The sequence below is a fragment of the Cyprinus carpio genome, chromosome B19 (genome assembly GCF_018340385.1).
Source record: "Cyprinus carpio isolate SPL01 chromosome B19, ASM1834038v1, whole genome shotgun sequence".
Classification (NCBI taxonomy): domain Eukaryota; kingdom Metazoa; phylum Chordata; class Actinopteri; order Cypriniformes; family Cyprinidae; genus Cyprinus; species Cyprinus carpio.
This window is the reverse complement of record NC_056615.1, coordinates 17,274,340-17,285,905: the sequence shown is the minus strand read 5'-3', so window position 1 is coordinate 17,285,905 and position 11,566 is coordinate 17,274,340. Positions and strand designations below refer to the sequence as shown.

General features: G+C 39.8%; 1 protein-coding gene across 4 annotated transcripts; it reads left to right on the top strand.

The window, feature by feature from the left end:
- The first annotated feature begins 75 nt into the window (after positions 1-75).
- Positions 76-10,459, top strand: LOC109108369 (claspin-like). Of its 4 annotated transcripts, none has more exons than XM_042745148.1 (24): positions 76-213; positions 1,312-1,423; positions 1,594-1,937; positions 2,019-2,183; positions 2,275-2,331; positions 2,423-2,495; positions 3,001-3,103; positions 3,200-3,702; positions 3,787-3,975; positions 4,078-4,232; positions 4,358-4,557; positions 4,634-4,686; positions 4,828-5,012; positions 5,272-5,797; positions 5,883-5,943; positions 6,056-6,146; positions 7,890-8,008; positions 8,171-8,332; positions 8,647-8,768; positions 8,921-9,048; positions 9,127-9,244; positions 9,404-9,480; positions 9,649-9,810; positions 10,137-10,459. In XM_042745148.1, the coding sequence occupies exons 2-24, from the start codon at positions 1,363-1,365 to the stop codon at positions 10,251-10,253; spliced, it is 3,771 nt and encodes a 1,256-aa protein (XP_042601082.1). In that variant the 5' UTR covers positions 76-213; positions 1,312-1,362; the 3' UTR covers positions 10,254-10,459. The 4 variants fall into 4 exon arrangements, with proteins under 4 accessions (XP_042601082.1, XP_042601080.1, XP_042601081.1 ...); XM_042745146.1 differs by lacking the exon at positions 76-213 and adding an exon at positions 594-823; XM_042745147.1 differs by lacking the exon at positions 76-213 and adding an exon at positions 1,033-1,172.
- Positions 10,460-11,566: the final 1,107 nt, after the last annotated feature.

Sequence of the window (11,566 nt, the reverse complement as noted above, 5' to 3'; positions counted from 1 at the left end):
GAGACGCGAAATTCGGTTGGTGGACTCGCATATTGACACACACGGAGAAAATGATAAAGGTTTGGGCGAAGTACACGGATACACAGGCTCGCCAAGTTGCGTATAGCATGAATTAGTTTCATTTGAACAACGGCTCATGGCACTGAAATTAATGCAGTTCAGTTGGCCATCTAAATCCAGGGGAAATCTGCTGCGCGCACACTCATTTCAGTTATAAGTGCTATTTGACACGTGTATTGATTAATAGCAAATCCATGTGGATGGTCAAAGGTTTAATCACTGACAAGCACTCAAAAGGTTGTGGATGTTTTTCTTTCTCTTTAGGTGTAATCTTAACAGTTTACATGAAGCATACTGAAAGTTCCTGCATATTTTATTATAGAAATATCCTGCCCCCATGTGGCAACTCGCCTTATTTACTGGAACTCTGTTGTTGTCCATTTACAGCCAGCGTTGACCAATCCGACGCGTCATTGGTGTTTCAGCGCTAACCATCCTGTCCAATCAGCACAGCCCAAAAGCGCCTAACAACCGTTCAGCCAATAGCGATGCTCGAAAAGAATGACGGAGAAAGTTAAAGAAAAGGGCTCGAGCCCAGCGCGCGAAGGGTGAAGTTCTATTCGTTTATCGCCATCGGGCGGGAGATGGATGTATACATTTTAGCATTATATAAATAACGTTTAATCACATTTAGATTGTATGATATTTTGGTTAAAAATATTTTTTTTTACGTTTATACGGCTTTGGAGTGCGATTGATGTAGTTTCGTACCGAATAAACCTCAAGACACAACCTAAAGATGAGCTCTCTTCTGTCTGAGCGGGTAACGTATCAGAGCGAAATAACAATATATTACTCCCAAAATACATGCAAATAACTACATTTGTTGAACAAATACTAGTTGACAACTAATTCGCCCAACAGGTGATGAAGATTTTGATTGAATTCATCAGGTTATTTGTGTTTAGCTAACCAGCTTAGCTGTTCATCCTGTCTTTTGTCACGTAAGGCCAGAGGAATTGTGCACACTTTATTAGCTATTTTGTCTTAATTGTTGCCAGTGTCGAATTTCTTTTTATTATATTCTATGTAAGTAAGTGTTTACAGCAAAAGAAAAGAATAATAAATACGGTGTAGCTTGCTTTCTAGTTATAATGTAGTGCTCGTTAAAGGTATATAGTCACATTGCGGTATTTACATTCTCTCGTGTTTACAAAAGCACGCGATTTATCAAATTAAACTAGTTTTATTTTTGCAATGGATGTCTGTCAAATAAGTATTAACATGCATACCGAATGTGATATTTTATAGCCTGTAGATCTGGCTGAGGCGGGAACAGCTGAAAGTGATTCAGATAGTGGAATGGGCTCACCAATGCAGGAGCCTGTGATTCACACCAACATGGTCACTGAAGACCAACAAGGTTAGTTGAATAAGATTTTTGTTTTTTTAATGGCAGAAAAACAACTATTTGAGAATTTGATTCATTTTTATTTGTTGATGAATAAGCAAAAGGAATGCTTTTGACACTTCTGAATAGCGACACCTAAAATATATTGTGGGATGACGGATTTTTCAACTATTGTGTTTCAGATTCAGATGAAGATATCACGGTTAGTCGGAAGGGCCGCTCTCGGAAGGCACTGCAGGACAGTGACAGCGATGGGGAGCAGGAAGAGGCTGGAATGGCAAATGCTCTGGTCCTGTCAGAGTCCAGTGATGAGGAGACAACGACTAATGAGACTGAAAGCATCAAAAAGAAGCGAGGAAACCGAGTGTCCCGTATCCTGATGGACAGTGATGAGAGTGAGACAGAGAAAGTGGAAGTCCAAGTCAAACCAAAAGAAGCAAAGAAGAAGAGGGAGAAGTCACAGAGACGCAAAGAAAAAGAGAAACGCAACGTTGCCCTTGTAAAACGACTGAAAGAAAAAACAGAGGTGGGTACTTGGAACATTTAACAACTTGCAGTTTCAGAATTATTTGTTTTAATCACTTTTGTTTCCTTTTTACTTATTTTGGAGGCCCTTCCAATCAAAGCATTTAATGACAGCGGCTGTTTGCTCGGAGACTCTGATCTATTTGACGCCCAGTTAGAGGAAGACTCTGATCCACAATTGGAAGGTGAAGAGGAAGAGTCTCTAGATGCTATCCGAGCAGCTGTGAAAAAGAAGGCCAAACACAAAGTAAGCACAGACGTTTGCTTTGACTGTCTGAAGTCACCACATTATTTGAATCTGTTATTTATGGTTACTTATTAATATTATTTATCTCTAGTCTCATCTGTCTGAGTTCAGTGGAGATGAGGAACAAGGGAACAGGTCACCACGCAAGGTGAGATAGTTTTAATAAAAGTTTTATTATAGTGATACAGTCTCATTGATTGTGTTAATTGTGTATAATAAAATCACTGACTTGTTTTCAGGAGAGGAAAGCAGCAAAAGCCAGCAAGGAGGCACTCAAGATGCTTCACAGTGAGAGTCAGAGACTTGTGCGAGGTCAGTCATCTTACATGCACTTTAGGAGTTTGATTTCAGTTAGACTAAAACAATCAAGTGAATGCTGTTCTTTTGAACTGTCTGTTCAGGTATTACGGTTTCCACAAACATTTTAAGAAGCACAACTGTTTTCAACATTGATAATAAGACTAAATGTTTCTTGAACACCAAATCAGCATATTAAGAATGATTTCTAAAGGATCATGTGATGCTGAAGAATAGAGTAATGACAGCTGAAAATGCAGCTTTGTCATCATGGGAATAAATGACATTATGAAATATATTAAATAGAAAACTGTTGTTGTTGTTTTTTTGTAATGGTAGTTCACAATATTACTATTTTACTGTATTTTGGATCAAATAAATTTAGATTTGGCAATCACATGACTTCTTTTAAAAATATATACATCTCCAAATGTGTGGAGTAGATGGGGCAAATATCACTTCAGGATAATAATAAAAAAAAGTTGCTCTCTGACACTGCTGTCTTTTTATACATTTGCAGAGTCTATGCTCAATCTCCCATATTATATGCCAGAGCCCAAAAGTATTGACCAGTTCTTCAAGAGAAAACCTCGTCCTGAGGGTTGTGCAATGGCTTTGCTCAAGTATGAGATCAAGTCTATCACTAATGAACTAATTGATCTCCTGTATATTTTCATACAGTAGAAATTACCAGTGTAATCTTTTTCACTTGTCCTTAAGTCTGCCAAGTACCAGGCTTGTATCTTAGAGCGCACTACACAACCACCTTCAGATCAAACCACAAGATCTCAGCACATGGCAGAGCAGGACTCAAGCCCTCCAACAGAATCATCTCTGGGTAACCAGTCCTCCACCACATCCCTACCTCTAGAAGACACAGCCACCAGCACTCATCAGGACAATCCATCCAATAATAGCAACCCACAGACCTCAAGCGAAGCAGAAGTAGAACATGACATAAGCACTAACGAGCCCAAACCTGTGGGTCAAGAGAAAGATACTCCCATTGAGCAAGAAACTGAGGGAGCTAAACACTCAGACAAGGACCAAGAAGAGCAACAGGTCTCAGTTGATCAGGCCCAGACTGCTGCTCATATGCTCAAACCTCGCAAGGATAAACTAGCCAGATTAAGAGAACTTGGGCTAGATCCTCCTCCTGTGGCGAAGTTGTGTGCAGATGATGGGGCTTTTGTCCAGTTGGAGCCACCTCAGGAAAACCCAGGTGAGATTTCATTTGGATTATCACTTTTTAAATGTCCTTCACCCTTTTCCACAATTAGTGATTGATTTTGTGTATGTAATACAGCTCTGAAAGCACTACAGGAACGCTTCATGAAGCACATCCAACCTGCTCCTCGCCCTAAAAGGGAGCGCACCTTGCAGCTTAATGTGGTGAGGAAAGACAGCGCCCCCTCAGGACAGGAAGAACTACGCTCTGAATCAATCACAATAACTGTTAACGAGGGAGAGGATGAGCCTGCAAATGTCAAACCAGGTACAATCACAATTTTTACAACAGTGCTTTGATTTCCAGGTATGGAAGCTGTTTTAATGTGTTTCTTTTTTAAATTATTGTTCATTGTTTACTTATTTGTAGGTGAGAAACTGGTACTGTTGAAGTCTCGTTTGCAACAAGCCATGGCCATCCGCAGGAAGGAGGAGAGGGAGCGCAGAGCTGCTCTGCATCGCCTTGACAATGAGGATTGTGAGGAAGAGGAGGAAGCAGAGATGACTGAGTCAGAGGATGAAGAGGTACTAAAAATTGGCATTACTTTTGGATTGGTCAAGGTTTTTTTTTTTTTTTTTCAGATCTACTACTCTTTAAGATGACTTTCCTAATTTTATAGTCATTAGTTTTATTTCCATTCATTTTTTAGGGTGTTGATGAATTGTTGGGTGATGGTGGTGATGATGATGAAGTGGAGGAGGGAGAAGAGGCAGTGGACAAAGAGGAAGGTGAAGATGAATTTTCAGTAAAAACATGCCCTTCCCCTGGCTTCAAAAGTCCCTCTCCAACTCCAGCAGACACTGATGGAACATTGATGCTGTTTGCTGGCAGCTCCTGTTCCCGTACAGGGTATGTGTATGTTTCCTAATTGGTCTGCAACACACTTTCTATAGTGTTTACTAACTGAATGTCGTCATCTATCCAGGGATGGTGTAAGAAGATTAGGTGCAGCTGGCCATGAAGCCGACAATAAAATGGGTGAGTGCACATGGATATTACTTACTCTGTTTTACTGTGTCTTATTTAAAACAATAAGTTATTATACCTGTTGGCCACTCTTTTATTATTGGTAGTATCAAATATATGTGAAATCAGTCTGAATTTTCATTCTTTTCACAGAGGAGGATGACACCCTTTCATTGGCTAAGGACAGCAGTCATAACAGTAGCTTTGAGCTGATGGGCTCAATGATCCCATCATACCAGCCAGTCAATAGAGCTGCAGGCAGAGGTCTGTCCAACAGTGCGTTCCGCTCTCCATCTCCCTGCCTCTTCAGATCCAGCTTCCTCGGCTCTGCTTCAAAGGTGAGGGTCACTTGGAAGTCCCAAAATGAAGTTGCAAGATGTCACATCATTTTACAGCTGTTTAGCAAAATTTTGTGGGAGATGTCTAGTCATTTCAACAGCCATGCAACGGAAACAAATCTTCACTGAATGTAACAAATGTGTCTTCTAAATCTTAAATACACACAACAAGGTGACAGTTGAATTTGATTTGTAACTGATGATGATTTGCCATGTTAGTTATTAAATTAGTAATTTAACAGACACTATATTTTTTCAGAGCTCAGGTAAGATGTCTGAACCCTCACTCTCCCTCCCTGTGGAGGATTCTCAAGACCTTTATGCTCCATCTTCCCCAAGTGAGTCTGCCCTCCCTCCGGCTGGGGACTCCCAGGGTCGCTTCTCACTGGAGGAGGACACCCACTCCCAGCTACTGGATGCCGATGGCTTCTTAAACGTCGGTCCTCGCGGTTTGCCTAGCCGTTCCCACAAACGGCAGCTTATACTAGACAGTCTGGATGAAAATGCCATGGATGCTAACATGGGTGAGCTCCTAGGGCTCTGCTCAGGGGGCTTCGGAACTGGGCAGACCCAGCCAGGGGCTTCTCAGCCTGCAGCAGAGGATGAACTGCTGGGACTGTGCTCTGGAGCTTTTACCACACAGCCTGAAGAGCCAGTCGTCAAGCCCAGGGAGAAGAACAAGACCTTGGAGCCAGAAGTGCAACGAGATGAGAGTCAAGGCAGCTCAGAGGCAGATATGGACCAGCTGCTGGCTCTCTGCTCTGGCAAGTTCACAGCAAGCCCGTGTAAGTCTTGTGGTGTTTATACTGAGGGTTAAAATGATACTTGTTAAATTTTGTAGGTAACAAACTCTATTTAACCTGTTTTTAGCTGCTTCGTCGCTGCGATCAGTTTCAGTTCCTGCCTTTGAAAAGCCATCTGAAACGAACAGGTACTAAGCTATAATCAATGTACATGGATTCATTGCATATCCTTGAAAATTATGGTTTGTATTTTGTTGCTCCAAATAATAAATGCTTTATACCCTCATACTGTCCCCATAGGAACAAGAACATAATTGATGAACAAGAGGAAGAGGAGGAAGGTGAATGTGAGTTCCGGCTCCTGTCAGATGTAGACAGCCTCAGTGATAAGGTACTCAGCAGATAAAAGATCTTAGAAAACATTTGTTACTTTGCCCAATGTGTTCAACCAGTGGTGTGAGTTTGGGGTGGGACTACCTGTTGGTCCAAAAAACTTGGTCTTTTTTCTGCTTGCATCATTCACAGTCGGGTTATTAGCAGAGAACACAGAGCAGGACTTGAATTTCGGCACGGGATTGTGGCTATTAATAACAATTCTACTCATTCTCGCAGGTTCCGCGCTTATAACGTGATGACAGATGACTGAATGTATCATTTGCATGTGCTTTTGAGTCTTGAGAACTCACTCGCATGCTCTCATTTTCTGTGCGCCCACAGATCCGCGATAAGAAGTAACAGCTTTTAAAAATTATTAAAGGAGTTTGCAAATGTAATATTGATTTAATACAACAGTTCAATAAACAAGTACTGCCTGATTTTTGATGTCATCAACGAAAATAGTTCCAAATAAAGTAACAGCTGAGCTGCCTGCGCATCTCTAAAAGCAAACACAGCTGTGTTTCATTCATGAGTGCATTTTTGAACGAATCTAGTGAGTCAGTGATTCATGATTACCCATTCATAAAGACCGTCACTTACTTCATTCCTGAATGGATCGGCCAAATCAATTTAATGATTTAGTGTTTAAATCAGTGACTTGTGTCACCTGCTGGCGGTTTCAGTTTCATTTTTAGGTATAATTTCAGTTATTTAAATCATTTAATATTTCTGTATTCAAAATTTTATATTTAAAACATTAATCTCCACATGAATTTAATTGCACTCATACCATCTCTGAGCCTCATTAAACGTCTGAAAATGTACCTACAAGCCACTTTGGGTGTTGTTCTGTGCACCCCCTGTAGTACAAATACATTTTTTATTAATACTAATTTCATATGATTGGTAACTTATTTGTCTTATTCTACATCTTATTATATTGTTTTAAATAGAAATTTTAAAAAGCTTATAAACATACATCTTTGAATTTGACAGATGAAAATTATGCCATTGCAAAGGTAAAAAGAAAATACCCCTGTAAGTCACTTTTAGGAGTCACATGTCATCTCGTATTAGGAAGGCTAGAATTTTTGATTATTGATCAAAAGGTGCTCCTAAATTTTTTTTTTTAATTAGGACAAGCACTCCTAAAAAGAAAAGTAAGAATAGAGCCATGTGTATCAGTATATTAGATCTGTGCATGAGGTCTTAAAGAGACAGCAGCCTTAATAAACCTACTGCTGTCTTTCATTATACAGCAAAGACTATCCATTTTTATTTTACAGTTGAATAGATTTAAAATAAATTCAATTCTGAGTGCATAAGATTCTGTGGTGGAGAGGGGAGGGGGCATGGTCCATGAGAAATAGTCCTGCCACCACAGCTGGAAAAAATCCTAGAGGAAACACTGCATACATTTAATAAAATTAGAAAAATGCAATTACAAAAGTAAAAAGAAAATGCCCCTGAAATCACTTTGTCAAATGTCAGCTCGTATTAGGAAGGCTAATTCTTGATCAGAATTTTTTTTTTTTTTTTTTTTTTTTTTAATCGATAAGAAGGTGCTCCTAAATTTTTTTTTAATTAGGAGGACAAAAGCTCCCTTAAACTGGGTGTGAGACAGGTATGGCTGTGGAATGGGGTTTGGCCAAGGAAAATTCAGTCAATTTTTTTTTTTTTTTTTTTGCTTTAACCCCTGTTCAGTGCTTAGTGCTGTAAAAAAAAAAATAAATAAAAAAATTGTTTTTTATTTAAGGATGAAAATGAGGATAAATCAGATGCTGAAGAAGAGGAAACTGAGAATGAAGAGGAGGAGGAGGAGCAGGAAGAGGAAAGGGAAGCAGTCTTTGGACGACACACTGGCAAAAAGAAAATGTATGCCTATTTTTGTTTTTCAGAGATATTTATAAACAATGTAAAACCATTTTAGTGTGGTAGAGATTGGGAATTACTGCTTAATGAATGTATTTCATCTTATGTGACAGTGATTTTATGTGTGTGTATTGATATTTATACATGTTATTTGTGTCCCAACAGCCGTTTAGCAGAGTTTGTGGAATCCGAGGCGGAGTTGTCTGGCAGTGATGTGGGCAGTGAGGATGAGTATGATGGTGGTGCTGATGAATACGAGGAGGAGGAGATACAGGAAGAATTACCATCAGATGAGGAATTGATGGACCAAGTTAACAAGATTCACATGTAAGAAATGTTTTCTTAATCCTCCACTGACTTGCTCTTTTAGTAGGTGGTGGAACAGGTGAGTACTTGCAAAAGCAGCTGAAATGCTTTCTCTGTAGCTTTGTATTTTACAGTTGTCTGCTGCTAGAAATTGTTGTAACATCAATGTGCCACATGGGGGAGGCAACCTTTTTATCAAAGCTAAGCTTGGTAATCTGTCATGCCATGTGATCAGTCAACTCCATAAGTGTTATAAATGCCTTAAACCTGGTTGCTTTTGTAGACTGTCATAGTCTTTCACTAAGAACATGAGGCTCATTATATTCTTCCTACAGGAAGCAGGTCTTGGATGATGATAAGCGAAGACTGCGGCTGTATCAGGAGCGTTACCTCGCTGATGGAGATCTGCATTCTGATGGACCTGGAAGAGCTCGGCGTTTCCGCTGGAAAAACATTGGTGAGTTCAGCTTGTGATCAGGATCCCATCCCTCAGTAAACTGATGATGAAGAGTGTTTGAACTTGACAGTGCTTGTAGCAACTAACTGGAGTAGATGTGTCTGACCTGTATTCATGTAGTTTTTTTTTTTTTTTCGGTTTGTTTTGTCCAGATGATAACTTTGAGTTTGGTGGAATGGGTCCTGATGGAGATGAAGAAGAGGAAGATGAAGAAATCGATCAACTGGAGTTGCAAAGACGTAAAGAACGATTAGAAAGGGAACAGTGGATGAGAGAACAGGTGTGTGTGTGTGTAAGAAAAAAAATGCTATGTGTTCATGCTTGTGTGCATGTGTCTGACTTGGATCCTGTTCTTTAGACTGAAGCTCAGGCCAAAAAGGGAGAGGATGCAGATGATGAGGAAAAGATTGAAGAGGAGGACAGTCAATTTATGAAGCTAGCTAAGAAGCTAACTGCTAAGACCCTTCAAAAGAAAGGTACTGACATGCACTGAGATTGTAAAGATTGCAGAATCACTATTGACTAATTCAGGTTTTCGTACAGTATTTAGGACTGTAGTGCTGATTGACTATTTGTTTGTCCAATGATGGACATTTTCTCCTGGATACACTTCTAAAACAGTCACCTGTTTACAGACCCTTCAGCTGCTCCTTTGCAAGAGAAGGTGGCTCCCAATACCAACCAGTTCCGAAAGCCATTTCAGCCCACTGTGGTCAGTAACCACCGCACACTCCCTCATGCTGTTCTCTACTTCCTGTGTAAATTTTAGTTTTTTTTTTTTTAGTATTTGTGTTAGCAATTCCACTGTCAACTTGTTTAAACTGCTTTTAAGAGGAAATGCTTGAAATTTGTAATCTTTTGACTTGTACTTTATCTCCAGGTCAAGAGAGGCTCATTACTCAGTCAGCCTCGAGCAATGTTGCAAAAGTTAGCCAGCATCTCTGACAGCAACCCCTTGGCCCCTCGTAATTCACGAGGTTTCCTCTTCCAAACCCTGTCACCAGAAAAAGAGCCACCTGCATCAGAGGGTCCTAGAAAACAGGTACTTTGTTTGATCGTTAGATTTTTATTTATTAATTACATTTTTACAAGGATATTTTACTATGGAGTTAGAATAACATTTTATGGAAAGGGAGTAGAACCAAAAGAAATGCTGAGTTTTCCTTGTTGCATGAGTTTTACATGTAGTTATTAGTTCTACCACCGGATGGAGCTGTAGTCATAATGTTTGTTAATTAATAAGACACTACAAGTTGAGATGTCTGTCTAATTACTTCAGCACTCAAGATAAATGTTTTATTGTATAATGATAGCTTTATATGACATTTGTTCTTAAGTATGAGTAAAAATGAGTAAATTACATTGCAGATTAAGAAAAGAGGACAGATGAACTCTTTTAGCCCTGCTGCTAAGCGGCCATGTCTCGGAAACTCCCTCAAACCTACAGGACCACCACGAAGTATTTTCAGCTATCTGGAAAACTGAAGTTGCTTCCAAACTTCCCAGTGTTACTAACAATACATAATTTTATTTGTCCAATTGTCCAAACTAAATGCTATGATGTCGAGAGTTTGGCTTGTTTTAGACTATTTGTTTCTTGTATCATGTAAATATTGTGATTTCTCCTTTTAAGGGATGTAATTTTATTTGTTTTTATTAAATTGTGTATTAAAGTGTATTTTAAATCTTCACTGCTATTTGCATTTTTCTGCCAAGAATCTTTCCTATTTAACCTGCTCAAACAGATACCAAGACATTTGTCTAGTTATGTTTCAGTTTACGTTTGTAACATGCGATTTTTAAGCGAGTTTGGTTCCAGCAACACGTTGAGCCTCCGCATCACTCATTTCTTTTTAACCAATGATCCCAAAAAGAAATGCTCTTTTGAAGATAATTGACCTTGTCAAACTAGAAAACTAATTCCATGTTGCCTGGCAAGCCATGTATTCTATGTGTGTGTATATATGGAGTGCTTCTGGGCAACTGGTTGAATGTGCAGTAGCTGCCATACTGGATCTGAGTGGTGGCTTTTGACAGCCGTGCCAGGGGTGAGTCCCTCTGGGCTCTGTCACTGCTCAAACCGCCGGGATGGGAGACGTGCAACTGAACTGAGGGAAATGGGTCATAACTGCAGGCTGCTCGCATCTGAACAAGTGCTTCAGTTTTCTGGCAACAGCACGCTTTTACTGCAAGTTATCATGTATGTGCGAGACACAATCCAGCTTTTTTATTATTATTATTTAGTGGCATAAACTTGTCTAACCCATAGTGTTTTACAGGTAATATGTTTCTGAACTCATGCAGCAAGTGTTAAAGCTCATTTTACGAGGCAACTTCAAGCATCTCTTGTCTCTTGCTCTCATCTTCATTCCCGTTCCTTCCCCAGATTGTTTGCTTGATGTAGATGATTTTCCATGTGACGAAGCCGCAGGCAGTCTTTTTATTTGATGTATTTTTCATGTGTTAAGGCTCTTATTGAGAGATTGAAGGGGGAGAGTGTAGAGACAGCCTGAAGGTGCACACTTGAATGGGGATGTTGTTGGACAGAGTGAGGAGGGGGGAGAGAAGAGTTCTTTTCTGTCGCCAACAATTGCTTGTCATGGGATAGGGAGGGAATGTACTTACTGAGTCTGTCTGATGTGCAAGCACCAAAACACAGTCACACAGTGCCTCATGATAAGTCATCATAGACCTACAACAACAAAACTGCAGGCCCATTAAGGGGTATAAACCTGGTTGTAATATAGTCGTCCTTAACTCTTTTTTTTTTAATGACGTTGAGGGTATTTTACACTTTG

Excerpts from the sequence above, each read along its gene's own strand:
- LOC109108369 (XM_042745146.1), top strand. The coding sequence starts at position 800 with ATGAGCTCTCTTCTGTCTGAGCGG. Across the intron at positions 4,687-4,827 it reads TGAAGCCGACAATAAAATGG|AGGAGGATGACACCCTTTCA; the intron begins GTGAGTGCACAT and ends TTCTTTTCACAG. Across the intron at positions 6,147-7,889 it reads TAGACAGCCTCAGTGATAAG|GATGAAAATGAGGATAAATC; the intron begins GTACTCAGCAGA and ends TTTTTATTTAAG.